At 28.9% G+C, this 23,815-nt stretch overlaps 1 protein-coding gene across 2 annotated transcripts; it reads right to left on the bottom strand.

Moving 5' to 3' along the window:
- Nucleotides 1–10,090: 10,090 nt before the first annotated feature.
- LOC112679634 (HBS1-like protein) lies at nt 10,091–16,891 on the bottom strand. 2 transcript variants are annotated; one of them, XM_025549523.1, is made up of 11 exons: nt 16,586–16,891; nt 15,081–15,146; nt 14,812–15,006; nt 14,623–14,748; nt 14,345–14,420; nt 14,051–14,284; nt 13,849–13,961; nt 12,342–12,458; nt 12,047–12,280; nt 11,796–11,969; nt 10,091–10,634 (listed from the first exon to the last, which is right to left on the bottom strand). In XM_025549523.1, the coding sequence occupies exons 1-11, from the start codon at nt 16,626–16,628 to the stop codon at nt 10,171–10,173; spliced, it is 1,842 nt and encodes a 613-aa protein (XP_025405308.1). In that variant the 5' UTR covers nt 16,629–16,891; the 3' UTR covers nt 10,091–10,170. The 2 variants fall into 2 exon arrangements, with proteins under 2 accessions (XP_025405308.1, XP_025405307.1); XM_025549522.1 differs by having other exon boundaries at nt 14,345–14,492; nt 16,586–16,889.
- Between the last annotated feature and the right edge of the window lie 6,924 nt (nt 16,892–23,815).

Here is a 23,815-nt window from a genome sequence, read left to right as displayed (position 1 = left end):
AATTTGTATTAATAAATAAATAATAATTTTATTTTTCTATTTGACTGCCTTTTTATTTAAAATAAATGTATTTAACTATGTAAAGTTTGTATGGTTCTATTTTTAATCATTAATGGTACGTGACTGATTGATAATATACTCAAGTGGTAAGCGAAAAAAAAGTTTGAGAACCGCTGTCATAGATTATGGAATAATTCTAATAATATCATAATAGAGTAGAATTATTATTAGAATTATTTAATTAATGATAATATGTACCTATTTTTGTAATAAAGATTTATGGTCACTTTTCGTGACAAAGGTAATAAAATGCATGGGTGGCAAGACTATTTTTACTCAATAGTTAATATTTTACAAACACAAAATATATTTTTCCTATATTCATCAGTAAAAATGTTTCTTATTTTACCTGAGATAAACTATTACATAATCTTCTTAAAATGTAATTTAGTTTAAAAAAAGATGTTTCACAGAAAACTTGAGTGCATAAAGTCAAAACAAACTTGAATGCCAAAAACAAATTAGCGTTTACCATCTAATGTAAATTATATTTTCATGTATATTAAACATTTAAACAATGAAATTACTTAAAATTATGTTATATTCTAGTATTAAAAAATATAAATTTTATTAATTGAAAAGAAACAATAATATAAAATGGTTTATATTATGAAACATGTAAAATATATAAAAACATTGTAAGACGTATAACACATATAACACAATATATAACATTATATTATATAACATGTTTGTAAATTTAATTTATAATGTGATATCTATAAATATTATTATTATTATTATTATTATTATTATTATTATTATTATTATCATAAAAAAAATGACTATACAATAACTATGCCTAAAGTATTATAAGTGTTATAAAAATAACAACTAGTTTTCACTGCATAATTATTATATTATAATTTTTTTTAAATAAATCATTTTATATTATTATTCCTTTTTAATATATATAATTAATATTTTTTAAATTAAGTTAATGTTAAATAAAAATATAAATAATAATTATTTTGTATTTACTTAATGGAAAAATTAGAACAATTCTAGTTTAGCAAACGTTCTATTTTTTGATTTTTTTTTCGTGTTTTTTCGTATTATAAGAATGTAAAAAAACCATTTTTTATATTTAAATGCAAAATACTTATTTATAGGTAACAAAATTGAATATGGTTATAAGTTTGTAACATGAGTACATTTTTGATTTTCTCAGTAGTTTACTAAATACTTCAAAAAAGTTAAATTTGTTTAAAAAGCTATTCAAATATTTTTTTTATTTTTTTTTTTATAAAAAATAATTAATAATAATAAAGGCTACGTTAAGCAACGAATCTTGCACGTTTAACATTCCATGACGGTGGTTCATACGAGATTAAGAACGGTAATAATATAATTCCACGCACTTGAAAATGACAAATATTTTCTTGCTATAATTTTGATAGTAAAATTCACGATCACATTTACTTAATTACTACGATGTTATGTAACGTGTGCGCAAGTGTTAGGCCGATCGGTGATCATAAAAATATATTTTTATAAATTACCGTACGGCCATAGTGCAGACCGTAGTGTGCGAGGATTTTCATATTAAAAAATAATTTAAAATATAAAATGTAAATTCTTCTTTTCTGGCTAGTAACTTTATTGTTGAAACCATAATTAGTATATAAAAAAAAAACCCAACATTTTTCCAAAACCAAAAATACTGCGAGTATTTGACTTTTCCAAACTTTGAACTGAACCCTAATTCTATGAAAATACACCACGTTTAGTGTACCACAAATAACGATTGTTTGACAAGTATATTTATGTATAAATATTACAGTTTTCTTCCTCTGAAGGCCCATATACGGTCAATGACAATCAACCTTTATGACTGACCGTGTATGTGTATAACTGATAATGACTGGCAATCAAATTTGATAACAGATGAAATTCAAACATGTATGAATTTTTATCGTCAGTCAAGATGTTTGACATTCTTGATTGCTCATTTATGTACTTGAATGTCAGTCGGACGAGCCGAAAAGTTAATATAGAGAATGACTTTCTTTTTTCTAACCATTCTTTTATCCAGAATTTTTTCTATTTCTTCTTGGATTTCTTTGCATCATCACATGCGAAATAAATGGTGAAACCAATAAGAGCATCTTTATTCGTTTCAATAAATTGACGAACTCAACAGTAAGTATATGTAAAAATTTTAATTAAATTTACACAGCACGAATATTTTATTTTTTTGACTGATAAAATAAATTAATGAATGAAGACTGACATTCTTGATTGACCGAATAGGGAAATTATCATTCGTCAGTAATGAATGTCAATCACGTTGTTGTCATTTAAAACTGAAGTATGCGAAAGTGAAAATACTTGCAAGGTTCAAAAATTAATTGTTGTTATCTATTTCTCTTGGATCCAAACATTAGTATCTCAACATTGGCGTGCTTAATATGAATGCTAGTTGTGTTTTATACCTTCAAGCAGATTATTATAGTACCCCTAATTCGTCTGATGAACGTTTAAAAAACAGTCGGCTGCTTTACAATGTATGAATACAAGTATAATCCCAAATTTCCATTATTAGTATTGACAATTTATAGAGGATAATATATTATACTACGATTACCTTGAAGTATGAAGTAGAACGACTTCGGGGTGTCTTAAGTTTCTATTCTACTAAACTCAGCACAATTGTAACAATTATAACGCCGTTGAGATAAGTCCGTATAGTACCAATCACATGAACGAACTCATACGAGTTATTTCATAATACTCGGAAACATCATAAATGACATTCAACTAACCAATCGTATGGTATAACGAAGAATATTAAGATTATGTGGTGCGATGAATCGTGCATACAATGTACTTTATCTGTTAGAGATCGTAAAAGTTCATGTTCTTTCGTTAATTCATATTTTCACTATTAAATTATTTCTAGTATATTATAGAGTCGACAGTTGAAGTATAACGGTTATCGTTTAACATTAAAGTACATAAATACTTAACACCGCATACTAAAACTGTAGCGTTTTGTATTTAAAATTGTATTTAAATACAAAATTTAAATTTAAATGTATTTAAAATTTAAGACATTATTTTAATCTAGATATATTACATGATTAAACATGCATATCTTTATATAAAATCCATGAAAGAGAATTTATTTTTTACACTTAAAATCATAGAGGTTATACAGTAGTATAGAATCAATTGCCTTTAATATTAAATTGCTTAATAAACCACTTTCATATTTTTACTCACGACAATAACAAATGTATAACAATCATGTGTATAACAAGTTGGTAAGATTATAATTTACTCAACTCTCAGAAATTCGAATTACAAAACTCAAAATTTTTCTTAAACCAAGAAAACACACACACATACACACCAATGTGATCGTTATCGTGTCCGTGGATCTATAAATACAATAATAATTTCTTTACGATTTTAAACAGAAAAACAGCTATAAGTCCTACGAGTATTGAGCCAAACAAAACTTTCAACGTAAATTAATAGTAGAACCTCTTTATTTTATTATTTTTTCTGTTGTTTTAAAGAAGAAAACATTATCTATGATATAGCGTTTTTATTTCTTCAATAACTTACATCAATAATTTTTTAAAACTAAACAAAAAGCTTACAATATTACAAATATTATCATCTAAATAACTTTTAATCCACTTTTGTTAGCGAACAACAAACACTACATCAGAGATAATGTTTTTTTTCTTTGAAATAACAAAATTGAAGCCTCTACAATGAATTTACACTGAATAGTTAGTCACGCATAAAGTATTTTATTACACTGAAAGTACTGGTGTATTATGTCCTCTTAAATCGAATGTTTAAAATATTAATGAAGTGATTTTTTAAATATGCAATGCTAACACTGTTTAGAAAATATTAAATTGTTGTACAAGTAACGCCAAATTCGTAAAATCGACAATTTTACAAGTTTGATGCAACAATTGTAATATACCGTGTTTGGTTCCAAGACGATGTAGCTAATTTTTTTGTTCTTTGAATATGGCAATTATATTCGCCGAGTCTGATTAACCTCTATCCACCTTGAACATATACAGTACATTGATAAGTTATCACAGGTTATTACAACAAGTTGTTTCTATTAATAAAAAATATTCATGTATTATTTGTTTCGTCAATTGTATGTACAGATTACGGAACAAGTTTCGTACTAGTAAAAATTCGTGTCCATTTCGTGAAAAGTTACGCGATGTAAAGAAAAATAAGTTACGTCACACTTCAAGAGAAACAATCACTCTGCTGCGTGAGAAGTTCCTGGAAAAACTATTCTCGTTGCATAAAAACCAAAGCTACGCACTTCGATCTTGAGACTTGATGCCGTATGATTTGTGTGATCGAGTGACGGTAAATTTTATGGAAAAATAATTGACTGCAGGGCTAGTAGGGAGGGTCATATGTCCACTATTGTTTTTTACTGTTAAACCTTAACTTCTCCTAAAGAAAATTATATATTTGTTATGTTTTTTTAAAAGAAATAAATTTAATTTATAGCAGATTTAAATCTTGCGTTCTTTTTGAGACACCTTATATAAAACACAATGTAATGAGGCAATGTAAATGATTATGTAGATGATTCAAACAAATAACATTGATCCTCCTAAAATAACTCGAAAAAAAATTTTCCATGTAAACTATTTGATGGAGAAAAGGGGCCTCAAACATTGAATTTAAAAGAATATTATCGTATTGAAATTTATTATCCAGTCTTGGATATCATAATTAGAGAAATGCAACATTTTCGAGAAAATCAGTTAGATATATTAAATCAGGGATGGCAAATAGGATTTTTTCAACGTGCCAATATATGACATAATTAAAAAAAAAAATTTCAGCCGTACCGAAATAATTTTTACTAATACAGAAAAACATAAATGAAAAAATTATGATTATAATGTAGAAAGTTATGTAAAAATAGAAATAATGTAAAAAAAATATAAAATATTATTATTGTTTGTTAGAATACAACTTCCAGTTTAAGTGAACACACACTTCTAGTAATTTAGTGTCCCACTATACCTATTACAACATATAAATTATATTTTATAGTAATAAATATAAAATAACAATACGTGGTTGTATATAATATTAATATGTGCAATTGATAATTTAATTTATTGTATGTTACTTAAAAATCTATAAATATATATATAGACAAATAATAGTTTTTCAAGTGCCATCTAAAATCTTATGCGTGCCAACCTTGGCACGCATGCCACTTATTTGCCACCCCTGTATTAAATGGATAGAAAAAATAATAGTCAGTGATAATCCACCACGTGAAACATTAAATATTGTTTGTAACACTTACAACTTTAATTAAAAGCATTTGAATACCGAAATTGAAGTTTATAATAGAATGTTTAAGTTGAAGTACTCTAACATAGAAACAGCTAATATTATTGTAAAAAAAATATAATTTATTTAAAATGATGATTTTCAAAATGGATTTTCTATTTTAACATCAATTATTCGTATTTTTCTTACTAAGCCCACTACAAATGCCAGTTGTACAAGATCATTTTCATGTTTGAAAAGATTAAATACTTATCTGAGGACCATAATGGGTCAAGAACGATTAAATAATCTTGGAACATTACAAATTGAAAAAAAAAGAATTATCAATATGGAAGAAGTCTTTGATCAATTCAAAAGTAATTCCTATGTGAGTAGCCGAAATTCAGGTTAAAATAAAAATAAAAATATTGTAAATTATAATATAAATAAATAATAACATCAGTTGAATGTACTTATTTATTTAGTTTTAATGCTTTTTTTTTTTTTATTATAAAATAAAAATGAAATCCCCCTCCTGGTTTAAGATCAGGGGAGGAAAGAGGTGTTTGCATAATGCATATTTAAATATCCATAATCACATAAAAATAATTACGGCACCAAATCACGCCACCAGTAAGATGTGTACATCGGCCGATCAATTTTTTGCCACATATCCGTCACGAACTTGTTTGCGCACCGATAATAATGATTTGGTAACAATAAACGAACTACTGAAATAAAAAAATTAATTGTTTCCATTATTAAAGTAACGTTTACATTTGACGAAATTGCACATAGTCCGGTAGCATTTCGTTCGTTTTCGAAAAAAAAAAATCCAAGGGATAACTTTATCAAATTACTATCTGCGACTACCAATTTCCGCGCTGCGGGGATGCATTCTACGTTACAGTAAACAATAATGAAAATGAGCAGCAACAGCGGTCGTAGACGCCCAGGCGAAAATGTTTTATACGTTCGGTACACGCGGTCGGAGTGTACGATCGTCGGGTCCGCGTTGCCCCCTGGTGCAAATTGAACCCACGCAACGCCACTATGCGCATAAAGAGAACGGTTTTAAAGACCAATGGTACCTTTTATCCGTTCACGGATTTCGCGTACATGTTTTAAACGTTGTACATATGAACGTGATGTTACACGCATGGGACGTATACAGCGAACGTAATTTTATCCGGGACCAGGACGTTTTTTTCGTTAAGGTACGAGCGCCGCGAGGAGCGTTCGACAACGGGGAGTAGAGGAGAAGGAACAGGGATTTTCCACGGTCGTCGTTTCGCGGTAAAAATCATGAAATACCGCGTGACGTGATAGAAACAAGGAACGCCACCCGTTTTCGGGATCCGAGGATTCGTCTCGGAGCGGATTCCCGAGAACGCGGAGACAAAAAGGATTTTCGGCGAAACGTAACGTTTAACGTCGGTTCTCCGCGGGACGGTGATCGAAAGGGACGCGGTGCAGTGGAAATCCGACGGAACACGAAGAACACGATACGAAATAGCCGAACGGCGAAAACAAAGATAAAAAAAAATAAAAAGAATTTGCAGACGTTTATTGTGTTTCGCCGGGCGTACATTATTAGATTTATCGGTTTATTCGGTTTAGTGTACGCAGTGTTAGCACTACGCGGTTGTCTTCGAGACGAAGCACTCCGACACTCGTCTTGCGAGTCCGTTGCGTTTTCCACCAATAGTTCACGTGTGGTTGACTGAATCCCACGTTTATATATATATATATAAATATACCAAACGTACATACCAATAGGCACATAGTTTTGTTCACGCTTTCGGTCCCGTGTACGGATCGACTTTATCGTCTCCCGGAGATGTGTTTCTGTTTTCTTTTAACTCAGGACAGCAAATGCACGCGGTCGTCGCACATTATACCGTTTTAGATACTAAATTAACGTGATCAAAACTCGAAGAATAATTCAAGTTTATGCGTTATTTTCAACGATACTGTTTCGTTTTCTATACAGGAACGTGTAATCGTAATGACACGGATACATCGTACAATGTATGAACTAGGGATGGGCAAAATTGTTTGAACATCGATATTCGATGTATCAATACATCGATTTTTAAATCATCAATATGTTCCATGTATCGGTGAAAAACCATCGATGTTTAATATTCATATTTTTTTAGTACATATACTCACAAATATATTTACCAATACACCACTGATTAAAGGTAATATATATATATATAATAAATTTAAAATATGTTATGTTATTTTACATAGTATTGATTGCAAAATACTACATTTGAAAACGTTTTAAATTTTTTAAACGTTTAAATTTGTATAACGTTTAAACGCTCAAATTTAATAACGTTTAAATTATTTATAGCGTTAAACGCTCAATTGCTTATAACGTTTAAATGTCCCATAACGGTAAACAATATATATTATTTTTATTTAAGTCCTGGTCCATACTTAGTGAAAAATCAAATAAAACACTAGTGAAACTTTTAAAACACAGACAGGTGTTAAAAAAGAACTGCACAAAAGTCCATTCTAAGTGGATCCTGCATTAGATTAAAAAAAAAAAAAAAAACACAAATATTAAGGATTCGCCTGATTTAAATATTACCAAAAATTTTACTTGTAAATTTTGAGCCTGAATTAAAGAAAAATTTGAGTCCCCCCCCCCACCCCTAGAAGTAAGTCTAAATATGCCCCTGAGTGTACACAATATACCTCAATACGCATCGACCTGTACATGTCATCCAACATAGTAAAAATACTTAGCGAAAACCAAACTCTGAAAATTTTCACATTCTTAAGCATCACAAATAGTATTAATAAATCTTTATTTTACTCCAAACTTCACTTATATAATATGTCATGTGTAACATTGTAGTTTTAAATATAACACAAATAATATGTAACATCTAATAGCTAATAATATTTGTTGTTGAAGCCTGAATTTTCAAAACATAAAAAAAGGATGAACAATCAAATGAAGTAATCGTATAGCCATATCGTTAGTACTCATTTATAATTCATATATTTATAAACTGCTTTGTTTAAAATTGAGCCGTGGTGAAGGTATTTCGTCTGAAACCAATCCGGGACAAATATCACACTAATTTTTTTTTTTTGGGGGAAGGTATTATAACACAAAAATATATAGGTACTCATTAACTAAATATATACTTTTTTCAGTATTATTATATGAATTTTTTTTGTATCATTACTTATAATAAAAATTAAATATTACCTAGATACCTAGAAAAATGTATAGGTATATATATATATATATATATATATATTAATTTATTCAGTTATAAAAGCACTTCTACAATGACATACATTAAGCAATTTTAACTTTTTTATTTGGTTTTCATGTCTAACAAATTTAACATAGGTCACGAAAAAATATTTGGTAAGAAAAGTGGGTCGCGGGTCAAAAAGGTTAAAGACCACTGATCTACATGATACACAGGGCCGAAACTACGGGGTGGAAGACGGGGATTCATCCCCGGGCGTAACATTTTAGAGGGTGTAATTTTCGTAATTATTAACAACTAATTTGATATTTTTAATTTCGTTAAATACTGATATTAGGTTAAAACTCAATAAGTACGATTGTATATTGATTATAAGAACACAATTTATTTGAGTATTTGTTTATTAGTCTATGGATAGGGCGTAATTTTAACATTTTACCCGGGCGTAAAAATTCATAGTTCCATCTCTGATGATACACTCACTGGCATTTCGAAATGAATGGAAACTAATCGGTGCACAAAATGTTTGCTTTTCACCAACTCTCTCTAATGCTCACACACAACGAACCCTTACCTTAATCTGATACAGTTTTGATAGATGAACGTCTAGGACTAGTCTTTGACAGACGAATGATATTATTATACTCAAAATATTTTAACCAATTCTATCCTTGGAAACTCTCCCAGAAGACTCGAGCAAAAATAGTTCTGGAACCTATTCTAATAATGTTAACACCAACCAAACCCAAAACTTATGTCGAAATGCCATGATCAAATAGTTTTTTTGTTAAAACAAGGAATCAACAAATAAATAACTAAAAAATAATCATCACTTAAGCTTATTATACCATACACTATATACAGATTGTAAAATACTCAAAATTAAAAAATAAAAATATTATATTAATGGTTTTTAAAAATTATATTAAAAAGTAAAATATTAAAAATGTATATCTTCAGAGAAGTTGTACTTCATTTCAACCTCGTATATACATAATTTAAAACAAATTTAATTAATTAAATAAAAATATGTAATTTCAGAATTATTTCAATCATTTGGTTTTTCAATATTCCATCATATAATCTATTTTTTTTTTTTAAGTATTAATTGAATATTGTAAAATAAAAAATGTTGATATACCAAACTGAATTACAAGATATTTTTTTTTTATTATTGTCTAGCACAACATTTATAAGCTATCATTTTTTTCTAATACAGAAGGTTTTTCATGCTAAATGCAGATTTACTTACGAATTTGAATGTTTTATTACTGTAAGCCTACTCGACATATCTTTTAAGGAATATTAAAAACATATTTATGTTAAAAATATATCTATTTTTGAAAAATGTTCAATACCATTAGTTTAATATTTCTTACAATTTTTCAATTAATAACTTTACAAGAACTTAAATATAATTAAAACAATTTTAATATTATAAATTTATTATTAAGTATATTTTTATTATATTCAATATTTTATTTACAATTTCAATGTCAATGATAATCAATCAATCAAGTATAATGAAGAATAACCAACAAAAATTTAACAATTTTTTTTTACAAAATTATTTTATTTATTTATTGAAATTAACCTTAGTAACAAGGCCAGCTGCTATAGTAGTACCACCAGACCTTAACATTATTCTGCCTAATTGCCTGATATCTGAATACACCTCAACACAAATTGGTCTCGATAATTGTATCTTGACAAGAGCATGAGTATTTTTCTTGATCATGCGTGGATTTTTCTTCATAACTTCCCCTGTACTCTTATTCAGTTCTGCTAATAGTCTACTGACAACTGCTGATTCTGAAGAACTTTGATAATGTAGTACAATCTGATGCCCTCGAACAATGGGAAAGTCCACATTAAACACAATAACACGTGCTTCTAATATTGATGTTATTGGTACGGGAAATGATGGGTCACATAAGACACAACCTGAGTATATAGTTTGAGCATCATACCCAGCTAACCCAACACTTATGAAGTCACCAGCCAATCCAATAGGTTGCGGTAAATCGTCTATTTCAATACCTGAAGAACATTAGAAGTCTTTGTTAATGATGCTTACCTGATATACCGTGTGTTATGCATGACCTTGAATTTGATTTGAGTTTTTTTTACAGGGTACAAGACATATAAATATATGTTTTTATAAATTCTAATTTTTAATTTATTTTTTCTGCGCATGCGTAGTAAAATAAAAATTTCTTAATAAGGAATCACTATTTTTGACACTGAATTTGGATTGCTTTATTTTTTTTTTTTTTTTTTATTTTCTTATGTGTTGATTTTTTATGTGTTCAAAATTGACATTTTTAAGACAGTCGAATATTTTAAATTAAGTAATTCGTATTTATTGCATATTTCAACACATTTTCCAACAAGATGGGGCTCCCATCCATAATGCAATTATTGTTCGAGAATACCTTAACCAAACTTTTGGCAATAAATTGATGGGTACATATGATCCAGTACAATGGCCTGCTAAATCACCTTATATAACAATGTTGGATTATTTTTTATGGGAACATTTAAAAACAATAGTTTATGCAAATCCACCTATTAATCTTGAAGATTTGAAAAATAAAATAATCATTGTGTGTAATGAACTTACTGAATATCAAATAATAACAGATACACAAAGAAAACTACTTACGAATGGAAGCATGCGTTGAAAATAATGACAATAATTTTGAACAGTTTATTGAATAATAAATTATTATTATTATTATCTAATGATATTTGTTAATAAATTCAATGTTATAATAAATACCTACACCTTGTAGTTTTAATAAAAATAAATTGTTATAATAATATCTGTAAATGCTTGATTATGATACGTAGAGCGTTGAAGTATGCGATAAATACGAATTACCTAATTTAAAACTTTCAACAGTCTTAAAGATGTCAATTTTGAACATTTCAAAAAACTGTAAAGATCAAAGTTGCTCAAATAAAATAGAGCAAAACAAATCCAATGTCAAAAATGGTGGTTCCTATTTAAGAAATTTTTATTTTATCTGTGCAGATAAAAAAAAGTTAAAAATTAGAATTTATCAAAAACATATGTATTTATATGTCCTGTACCCTGTAAAAAAAACCCAAATCAAATTTAAGGTCATGTGTTTGAAATATTTCCTGTTACCTTTAAAATTGAACATACGGTATTTAAAAATTAATGCAAAAACTCACTTTTAATCTGTGCAATTTCTCCCTGAGGTTGTACCAAGACTTTATCGCCAACTCTCATCTGGCCTGTTTCAATTCTTCCAACAATTGAGTACCCTGACCCTAAACTTTTATAAACATCACTTATACATAACCTTAATGGCTTGGAAATTGGGCGCTCTGGTGGTTTAAATGAATCTAAAAATAAATAAATATTATTTTTTTACTTGGAAATGTTTAAATAGTATAACAGTAGAATATGTTTAGTTACCCACCAATAACATCCATTAGACAAGGGCCATTATACCACTGAGTAAGTAATGATTCATTAGCTTTCGTGGCCAGATTTTCACCGCTCAGACCAGAGCATGGTACAAATGTTACATCAGACTCTTTGTAGCCAGCTTGCTTTAAAAAGAGTCCAAGTTTTGATTTAATTTCTTCAAATCGTTCTTCTGACCAAAAGACAGTATCCATCTTATTTATAGCCACTCCAAGTTGAGTAATTCCTAGAAATAAAAATGCATATTATCTATTTAAAATTTTTCTTTAATAAGTTATACAATTTACCCAGAGATCGTATTAAAAGAGCATGCTCTCTGGTTTGTCCTCCACTATCAAACCCCGTTTCAAATTCTCCTTTAGTTGCATCTACGACTAAAATAGTGGCATCAGCTTGAGAAGCCCCTAAAATCATTTTATTCAAAAGATTATTTTGATTTTGTTTTTAAAAAAGTTTGAGTACTATATTTTTTACAAAGAGGAAATTAGTTTCAAATCGAGATTTATAATCAATAATAAAATAAGTTTAAAATAAGTTATTGTGAACACTTTTATTAGCAAAACATTTATAATCCTAATAAATGTTCATCTTTAATGAAAATCACAGAGAATGCTATTAATTATATTTATTTAATAATAACGATTTTTAGAAAACAAAGTAGACTAAATTAAAACCGTACACTCATATAAAATTACTATATATTTCTGACCCTTAAATTGTTTGGCTCAACAAACATTTTAATATACATTAAGTTTTTATCCAACATTTGTAATAGAAAACATAGGGATTCATTTGTGATTGATCATCAACATATATATCACTATACAATAAATATCAAATGTGTATCTATCTTTCTCAATCATATAAAATGTATTCAATAACAATTTTGAATAAACTTGAATAAGCTATTTAAAAAAAAATGTATAACACTACAGCTTTTTATACACATAATATTTTACAAAATAAATGCAATATTATCAATGACTTATCCTCTTCTTAAAATCAGATAGTAAATATTTAAGATATAATTTGATATTAGATACCACAATTTTTATTTTATTTATTAACACATTTCCACATTGATTAATAGATAGATATTAATAGATAGGTACTAATAGTGATCACATTTTCTCAATTACAGCAATAGTAAACACTCTTTTTTTTTTTTTTATTATTGATAATTGATCTGTTAATATTATAACCTGAATATCAATGTAATCTAAACCTATAGATTTTATTAGGTATTGTTTTATTCATTAATTTTAATTAAATAAATAGTAGAATCTAAAAATCATTAGTAATATTTAGAAAGGAATTTAGTAATGATTCAGTTGTAACCACACTAAACATATAGTATATTTATAACTAGGCTTGCCATTTGTCCCGGTTTATAGAAACTAAGAGAAATAACATTTTATATTGTATTATTTAGTAATAAAACATAGAACCATATTATACATTATATCATTATATTACTGTAAACGGTATGGTTATATACAATAATAATGTATTTATGTATTAGCAAATTAATATTTAAATTACAAAATGATATATTTATTTTTGTTTCAATAAAACGTTACAATAAAAATAAAAAAATTAAGAGCCAATCAATATGATGTCCGATTTAGAGTTTTCAAAATCTGGCAACCCTATTCATAACCGTGCTTGCTAGTGGTCTTACTTGTATTTAAGAATAATATTATACCAATGTATAATTAAGTTAACTAAGTGAATGATACTTTTCAATTTCACAGTAACTTAAGAACAAAATGCGTGCACCATTGATTACTTTACCTGTAATCATATTTGGTATAAAATCTTTGTGCCCAGGTGCATCTAATAATGTAACATCTTTTGTCTTAGTTTCAAATTTCAAATGACCAACATCCATTGTAATACCACGGTTTCTATTATTACAAATGTATTATATAGATAACACATCTGAAAATGTTAGTGAATGTATATATATTAATATATTGATATTTTTATACATTACCTTTCTTCAGTAGTTTCATCCAACACCCAAGCATACACGAAACTCTGTTTACCTAACTTTTTACTCTCATGTTCATACTTCTGTATAGTACGCTGCTGTACATGTCCCAATTTGTATAGTAAATGGCCCATTAAAGTACTTTTTCCTGCATCAACATGACCAATTATAATTAAGTAAAGTTGATCTTTGTGATGTGATGTTGATAACCCTGAATCATCTTTGACTTTAGTATTCCTATTTAAAAATGAATATAATTTTAATAAAAATTGTATTAAATCAATTATCAAGTAATACTTGGGAGAGTTTAGTTTCCGATCTGTACGTGGAGATCCTACACGAGTACTCTGAGGAGATCGATTACGCGGAGTTGCTGCTGGAGAACATATAGGTGTACTAAATGGTGTCTGTTTAGGTGTTGCAGTTAAATTTTTATTTTTTGAACCTAAATTCTCAGTTAATAAATATTTAACTAATTTTAATGCATTTATTTCCAAACTAATAAATTCAAATGCTCAATGCATGTTTAAGGCATTAAGTTTAACAGTCAAATTTAAATTAGTAAATAAATATACCTGAAATTGATGTATTTCCAAAACCAACAACTATGCTGTCTTTATTTTTAGATGAAGAAGCAATAACTACAGTAGGTCTACTAGAATTGTCTTCAGTTCCTTGATATTCTTTTCCTTTTGTGTCACCTACGTTGTAGAATATATAAAATATAAAATAATGAAATTCAAGAAGAATTAAACATAATTTACCAGATTTTGAATTTAAAATTTGATCAACAGTTTTATCAATATTAAATTCATTTCTAATCAAATGTCCAGTTAAAACATCCTTGGGAATTTCAAAACCCAACACTTCTGTTACTCTTTGCAAGCAAGAATTTACTTTAGCATCTGTAAATTCTTGATCAGAATCAAACTTGGGTTTATGATTGATTAAATAAATTGCTACAATAATAAAATATTTATAAAAATTAAAAAATTAAATTTATGAAAATAAATAGGAATTAATTTATAGTTACCATCACTAGGAGAAATACAGTCATCCTCAAATGAATTTGAATAATCATCATCATCATAATATTCATCTGTAAAAATTTTAAAAATACGTATAGTTTAAGAAAAATCTATTCTTGATTATTTTATGTTAAGAAAAATTAATATGCTACTAAATAAATCAAAAATTATATTTACACAATATCTTGTTATATCCTAAATTTAATCAGTATGACTACAGAAATTCTTGTTTATGTGAACAACTATTAATCTCATTATGATATAATAACTGATATTTTCCATTACAACAACCTATAGATATTATTAGAATATTCGATTTATCTTTATTTATAGCCCAATAAAACAATAATAAAGTTCAATAATTCTATAAGTAATATGCAGGGCAACTCTAAAGATTTTTAGAGCCTGGGGAGAATTTATTCGCCGAACCTTCAATTATCACAATAATATACTCGTATGATAAAAAATACACACAAAGTTTGAAAAATGTGGGTAACTATAATTTAAGTTATTTTTATTTAATTAAATTTATTTATGTTTCAAAAAGAAAAATAATTTAGAAATAATATATTATTATAAATAATCTCTAATAGGTAACATAAAGTATTTCCAGACTTGGGTAGTATTCTGAATACAATATTTGGAATACTCTATTCAGAATACTTTTTAAATACTTTTTTTGAAAGTATTCAATTAAGTATTTTGAATAGGTACTTATAACGAGTTTTCTGAATACTGTATTTCGAATACTGTTAATCTCTTTTTTAAATGATTTTATCACTTTTCCATCATATCATGTATAAGCTAATATCAGGTATTTATTATTGTTGTAAATCATAAACTATAACAGTTATGTAATATATAAATATATCAAAATAACATATATTTAGTCTACAACTTCAAATATTTCTGTTGAGTGGACATCAATTATTTTTATAGTATGAAAACTAGAAGTATTTTAAAAGTATTCGGAATACTTTTGAAGTATTCTAAATAATGTATTGGGAATACAATTTGTATAATCTATTTGAATACATATTCGGAATACTATTTTTTGTAAGTATTCGAGTGTTTATTCTAAATACTTTTAAAAATATTTTACCCAAGTCTGAGTATTTCTAATCAATCTGGACTTTAAGAGAACCTCCTTTAAGTTTTCCTAGACAGGGGACCAGAGCAAGATGGTCCCGTTACCACCCCCACTAGTGATAGGACAGGTAGTATGCCTTTCAATGAAATTTTGTATGCAGAAAAATATTCAAAACAATAATATCACTTTAAAATGATAACACCTACGTCGTATTGAAAAATCATAATAAGTACCTAGAGAAGGTATACATTTCCTGCTAAAATAGATGTACCAGAAGATCGTTCTGAAAATTTTTGATCTATCATAAATTATGATACGACTAAAGTATACAGCCAACTCGACAATTGTCATCGACAACATCACGTCAACAAACGAAAGTTCAAAATAAAAACAGTTGATATAACAACAAAAAGAGCTTACCGTCGGAATACTGCGTGGTCCTCACATTTCGATGACGAGCCATGTTTTGATTTCGTCTTCAAACACTGTCGGAACCACTGTATCTACGGAAGGTGAATTATACTAATGCCAATAATGAAATAAGTATCGCGTGTTAAAATATTAATCCACCGGAACAAAATAATAGAAATTTAGCGCACGAAAAAAACACAACAAATGAGGAATTTAAATAAGAAAAATTAAAAAAAAAAAAAAAGGTATAAAAAGAACCTTTGCATAAGCTACACGTGATATCAGATGACAAAAACATCAGCGCCGTGTTATGGTGATAACAGTTATCATTTCGGCACGGCATAGAGAGAGAAAGAGAGTGAGTAGAGAAAAAGCGAGCAAGAGCAAACAATCAAAACCGAACGACGAACACTGACAACCATCGAGATAAACAATTTTGGAGCGCATACTGAGGTACTGAAAACGAGCCAAGTTTTTAAACGCTTCCCCCACTACTGCAGGGCAATAAAACATAATACTGCTATGTGAATATGACTATTCCGTGCTAAACGAAATTTCACACCAAAAAGTAAACATCGAAATTTTGTTCAACTAGAATTAGGATTGTATTTAACTACCTACTTGATGCTTATGGAATATTAAACAATGTTGCTTGATATATTGTAAGGAATATATGTAGAAAAATAGTTTGCCCTTTTTGTATTGATATACCATAGCTATACAAAAAATATAAATTTTACAACTTTTGTTACAAGAGGAAAATTAAAAATAGTTTCTCCTGTTGTTTCATTAATCCTTAAAGAATTGGAAAAATAATTTCAACTTTTTATAGTAATGCAAAAAAAAACTACATGCAAAGGTAAAAACTAATATTTTAATAATATTTAACTATTATAGTTGAAATCGTTATACGTTTATTCGTTAAACTCGTTTTTTTTTTATCGCAGTTTGTTATTGATGTAAATAATTAAAAGCCATGTGGATACATTAAATATGTTCCCGTTCAACGATGTAGTCGTGGGCGATCGCAGGAAATTTATCAAGGGGGGCATAATTAAATCGAACACTAAAGAGTATATTAAAAAAAAATGTATTCTTAGCAAACAATAAAATATATCAGAATTGTACACACTTTAATCGTTATCAAATAAAAATTGAAGTCCTCGCAGTTGTTTGATTGCAAACCTTATTATTGACCGTACGATTAATTTTTTCCAGGGGAGCATATTCCCTGTTCCCCCCCTCTGGGCGCCCATGGATGTAGTTATGTCATTAATTGAAACTCCATTTTCCCGTAGAAATGAAATTCAAAAAAAAAAGTTTATATAATGGTCGTCCTACAGAGATGTTAGATAACATTTGTATACCCACTCAAAAAACTAAAACTAAAGTAAGTTCTCGGTCTTTCAATATATCTTGGTACAATAACCATAAGTAACCATAACAGCGACTGTTTTGTTGGCCTTGCATTTTACTAGGTAAAGTTAAAAATGTTTGGATTACCGATGGCTATTATGATTTAAAAAATCTGGCCAGAAGTGTTAAAATGCATGAAGCATCAAAAGAGATGCAGATCCTAATACCTTGAAAAAATGTATATTGTAGGTATGTTGCGTTTACTAAATATCTGCCTCACCACTTACGAGACCCACGAATCGCCACTATCAAAAAGGCCTCTGAAAGTGATTTAACACTTAAAACAACTATTACTTTATTTATAAAGAACAATATTTCAGAGTGAACCTCATAGGGGTTTTTCATTATTCCAAAATAATAGTTCTCTATGATAAATATAAAAAAGCATTTATTTAATTTTTTTAAATCATTGTAACTTTTATTCTAATAAATATTTTTCAAAACGTTTATGAGATTCACTGAAAAATTTTATTCTTTATCAATTGAACAGAGGTGGATAGGCTCACCGGGATACCAGGATTTTCCCGGTGGGCCTCTACATATTTTAACGAAATGGGCCGATACGTTCGTTATAGTGAAAAATATTATTATTATTATTATTATTATTATTATAAATTTAAAATATACATTGCATCAATGCATTTTGAATATAATTATATAAGTTCCTACTTTGATTTGGTGTAGCCTGAATGGACTACTTGGCAGTTGAAAAAAATTAGTACCATATAACAAAAAATAAAAAAAAACCTTTATTAGAAAAAAAAAGAACAACATGGCAAAAAAATCCGTAAAAGCAAAACAAAGTAAAAAAAAAAAAAGTAAACGGTACAAGAATTATAATGTTTTGATAAAAAAAAAATGTACTGGATCACTATGTCTTCGATCTACTGTCAGTTAAACATGCGACTACGCATATGGTTTCTTTGGCGTTATTACCGACTTTGGATCTAACACCACTTCGGAGACGGTCGGTTCGATCGATCCCCCTCCCTCGCTTGACTACTGTAGGTATAGAACGCGTTTGAGGAGTTCTTCCACCCTTCAACGCTGACGTGTTCGATCTCCACGCGCCCAAAACCATAGTCTCTCGACACATTCACAGACATGTGGATGGTTTTGGGCACGTGGAGAACGACCCTGGGGGCGATCTCACGCGCCATCTCGAGAATGCCGTCTAGTCCACCCTTCTGGCGGCTGCACAAATCTTCGGCACTGAACCGCCGATTCCGATCCCATACCGGGGCCGTCCACGGCGGCGAAGTGATCACCGCGTCGGCTGTCACTCCGGACAGTGCCGCGAAGCTGTCGCCGACCCGAAACTCGATCCGGTGGGCGACTCCAAGCTCCACGGCCTTTCGACGGGCCAACCGTATTTTGGCCGAGTCCTTGTCCACGGCGATCACCTTTTGACACGTGCAAGTCAACCGAACGACCAGAAGGCCGACGCCGCAAAACGGGTCGACGACCGTGCCGAAAGCGCACTTCCGGGCTACGTGCATTGGCTAACACATCCGGGCACGCGGACATCGGGAAGTAAAGCTTTTCGGTCACCGGTCGCCGTATGAACCGCCAAGCGGCCGGTTTCCCGTCGGCGTCGAAGCGCAGCGGCATCGGTGGCTTGAACGCGGACCGATCAGGGTGTGCCGTGAACACGGTAGTGCTGGGGAAACTGAAACTGGACACGGTTTCCACTGCAGCTCCACCAACCGTTACGGCGTCCCCCGCAGACCCGACAGGGTGGTCTTCGGTCTCCGGCGGTTGTTCCGTCGGTCCGAAGTCCCGTGGCGACGACTGGTCGTCCGTCCCTGAGAACGCTTCAGTGGTGTCGGGCGGTCCGTCGGTCTGGACACCGACGTCCACATACGTGAATATATATATGAATGCGATATATAAATGTTTTACAATTTTTAAAATTAGGTAGGTACATTTAAAATTACAAATTAGTAAATTTAATAATTTAAAAAAATTGCTATTGGACCATTTTTCTTGAAAAATGCGTTTTTCATCCGAGATTTTACTTTTTTTACTCATCGACATATTGTACAAATATTACGAAGAAAAAGTATGAAATGAAATTTTTACACATAAAGGAGAATATTGTGCTCGTTCCATAATCGATTACGAACCAACAGACAATAATAATTATTTATTGGTAGGTAATTCAATTTATATTATCACATATTTCTGATAGCGATAGCTTAACTGTTAAAATTTTATTGAACTAGAAAATATAAATGCTAAATTTAAAATGTGATCGCGGGCCGCATATTATGACAGGGCGGGGGTTGAAGACCCCTGGATTAGAGAATAAACCTATTTAGCATATTTTAGGATATTTGATTTTTTTTTCATAGTTGGAGATTGTACAAACTGTTATCTGCAAACTAACCAATATACCTGGTGAAACGGGTAACATAATAAAAATACTAAAGTGTCTCAATTAAGTTAAAAAAACAAAGGTTACCAAATGTTAGCAAAAGTTGGGAGCATTTTATGTGGAAACAATGAAGATCTCCCAGAATATTTTACACCTAATGTAGTTGTTGACATGAAGTTTGCACCTCTGATACCTGTTGATGTTAAACGTTCATTTATTCTCTATAAATAAATTTTAAGCGATAGAAGAACTAACATATACATATAAATTATTGTTAATTCATATAATAAAATTTAAATAGTGTTTCAAGTTTCTTTTTTATTCTTCAGAAAGTAAATATTTACCATTCTATGCACCAATGAAATATTGTTATATATATATATATATATATATATATTTATTGTTATTTTATATCTTGTATTAAATTATTATTATTTAAGGATTACCTTTTGTTAACCAATTTTTTTGTTTTATTATATTTTAATATATATATGATTATTTGTTATTTTTAATATTGAGACAATAGTGTTAATATAATATAAAAATATACCAAAGGAATATTGTTTTTAAATTTTAATACTGTAGACCAGGGATCGCCAATCAGTCGATCCTTGTAAAAATTAATTTTACCACTATCGGTCGATCGCGTAAAATAATCAGATTAATTGGATAATGGGAATATTAGATTTAAAGATTAAAGACCTAAATTTTCCTGGATGTCAATCACTAGGGACTTAAATGTCAAAGGTAGCTCACTTGTTTGAAAATGTTGGCGACCCCTGCTATAGACTATATTGTAATATTTTTACTATATTCCTACTCTTACTGAAGTACAATAGTATTCTATTATAATATACAACTGTGTATATACCTCATGATTAAATGAATGTTTTTAAAAAAAAAAATTTTTTTTAAAAATTCATATTAAACCATATATTGATGTTTGTTGATTATTTTTGAATAATTTCGAATATTTTTACATATTTTTAAGATTTTTAGAGAATATAATAAGAATATTTGAAGGTTTTTTAGAGAATATTAGCATCATATTTAAGGTATTTTGAAAGAATATAAATCCAGTCTTTAATTATCAGTAAATAACCAACGAAATTTATTATTTGTCCTTTATGTAATTTTCTCTCTTTGATTATTTATTTAAAATTGTTAAAAATAATAAAATTACTGTAATTAACTGAAACTACAGATACCTATTTGGTAAGGGGCCCAGGTCTTATAATTTTTAAGGGCCTACCGGGATTTTCCCGGAGTCCCGGTTAGCCAGTACGCGGCTGGTATCGACTTGGTTCCCGAGCTCCAACCCCATGTGCCGAATTGGTTCCCGTCTGAAAAAGGTATTTTATTAGGTATAGCCGAATTGGTTCCCGTTTAATTACGCACATTTTCCTTTTCAATTTTACAGGCTTAAGACTGTCAACTTTAAAGTAAGCTTACTTAACAATGTGCGTTAATATGTGTTAAAAAAAAAAAAATGATAAAATATACAATTTTAAATCGTTGATTTGGAAGTCAACTAGTCATAATTTAGGTGTATGAAATACAAATAATAAAATAAAATAAATACAATTTAAAACCACTGATTTACAAATTTGAAGCTAACTTTCTTTAAATATTCATTTCTCGTAATATTTTCATTAATGTATTCAGTCATACAATTTTCCAAGTATATGTTATTTCTTTCCTCTTTGCTAGTAAGTCTCTATTAATCTATAGTCTATTATATTTCTATACCTACTCTTATCGATATAATAATTGTGTCTATATGTCATACATATAGCTTTTAAAATTGTTTTTTTACTCTTTATGCACTGGCCCGCTGGGTTTTAATTTTTAATAGTGTAGGTACATTGTGTTAAAAATTAAAATTGTCACTATTTTACCTGTACACAAACGGGAACCAATTCGGTTACTCTCCAGTATGCGTCTGCGTGGTAATAAACAATTTTTTTATTAAAATCACTCAAAATTCACCTCATATTTTCTTAAAAGAATAAATATATTTTATAAATATAAAAATTTAAATTATCGCATAAGCAACATTCTCAGTGTTGCGACCAATTTTGGGAATAACCCCCATCCTTAAGACATATCCATGTCAAAGATAACAATTTTTAACAATGGTGTTTTTCATTTCGAGGTGGGAGGACTCACTCCCCCCCCCCATAAATACTCCCCAGATTCATTAACATGTTGCAGAACCTTTGAGATTGTTCCGCGGAAGACACTGAGAATTTCTGATCTATAGAACATGCTTGTTTATTTATAGCCATAGTTTTATTATGTAATTTAATTTTACCAGTATTTATCATTTGTATGGTTATTGACAAGTTGAAAAGTACTTTGTTTCGTATTATCGCAGTATTATCATCATATTATTATAAGTATTTGTCATAATTAGACAATTATCAAAGTATTTACTATTTACACAGAACAATTATTTACATATATGTATACTGTCATACTGGGAGATTAGTATTAGATGTAGAATTAGATTAGATGCAGAATTGAAAAAAAATGAAATGTTCATTAAACAAGTTTTTAAACAAAATTGATTCAGGTAAGTACATACTTCATACAGATAAATAATATAAATATTTTGGTATTTAAATATGATAAATTTATTTGTATTTATATATTATATAATTATTTATTTATATTATTGTTCTTATTAAGTTTTATTCGATACCTAACTATTAATTATTGATACAGATATATAATATAGTTTATCTCTATTCTATATTGGCTTACTGTCTGTCTATACTTAATAATTATAAAGCACATTTCAAAAATATTTTTAAGAAATTTTTAAACGTATGATAACTGAGAGGTATTTTGAACTACAGAAGGCCTCTTTGAGGTAAAGGCACATTCTGTGACGATTTCCTAGATTCGATAACTCGTTATTCCAACTGAAGTCTGAAATCTGTGGTAAAATAATGGAAAGTCTAGTGGTGTACACAATTTTTATTTATTTAGTAAAATAACTTTTTCGTATGAACTGGGTAAGAAATATTCATAAACTTAATAGAAAATATAATGGGTGAAAAATCATATTTTTTAAAATGCAATATTTGCGACAACAGTCGTTTTTTAAAGTAAGAAAAACATTATTGATTGAACATTTAAATTCTGAGCATGGGATGTCCATCAATAAGGAAGTTAAACAGTTCAAAAATATTATAAGTATGTATCAACGACTACTTTTTCACTGCGATATAAATTGTTTAAATTATACATACCTACTATGACATTCTGGAAAAAAATCGTTAATAAATTAAATATCGACCTGTGTTAAATTTACTAAATTTACTTATTAGAGGTATGAATAATATATAATTGAAGCTTTTTAAAAAAAAAAAAAAAACAATAATATTGAAGAACACTTCAGTTTTCAGTAGTCCGATGATCAATTGTTTGTTAAAAATATT

Source organism: Sipha flava, unplaced genomic scaffold (assembly GCF_003268045.1).
Source record: "Sipha flava isolate LNK unplaced genomic scaffold, YSA_version1 165_pilon_pilon, whole genome shotgun sequence".
In the NCBI taxonomy this organism is placed as follows: domain Eukaryota; kingdom Metazoa; phylum Arthropoda; class Insecta; order Hemiptera; family Aphididae; genus Sipha; species Sipha flava.
This window is presented reverse-complemented; position numbering and strand designations above follow the sequence as displayed.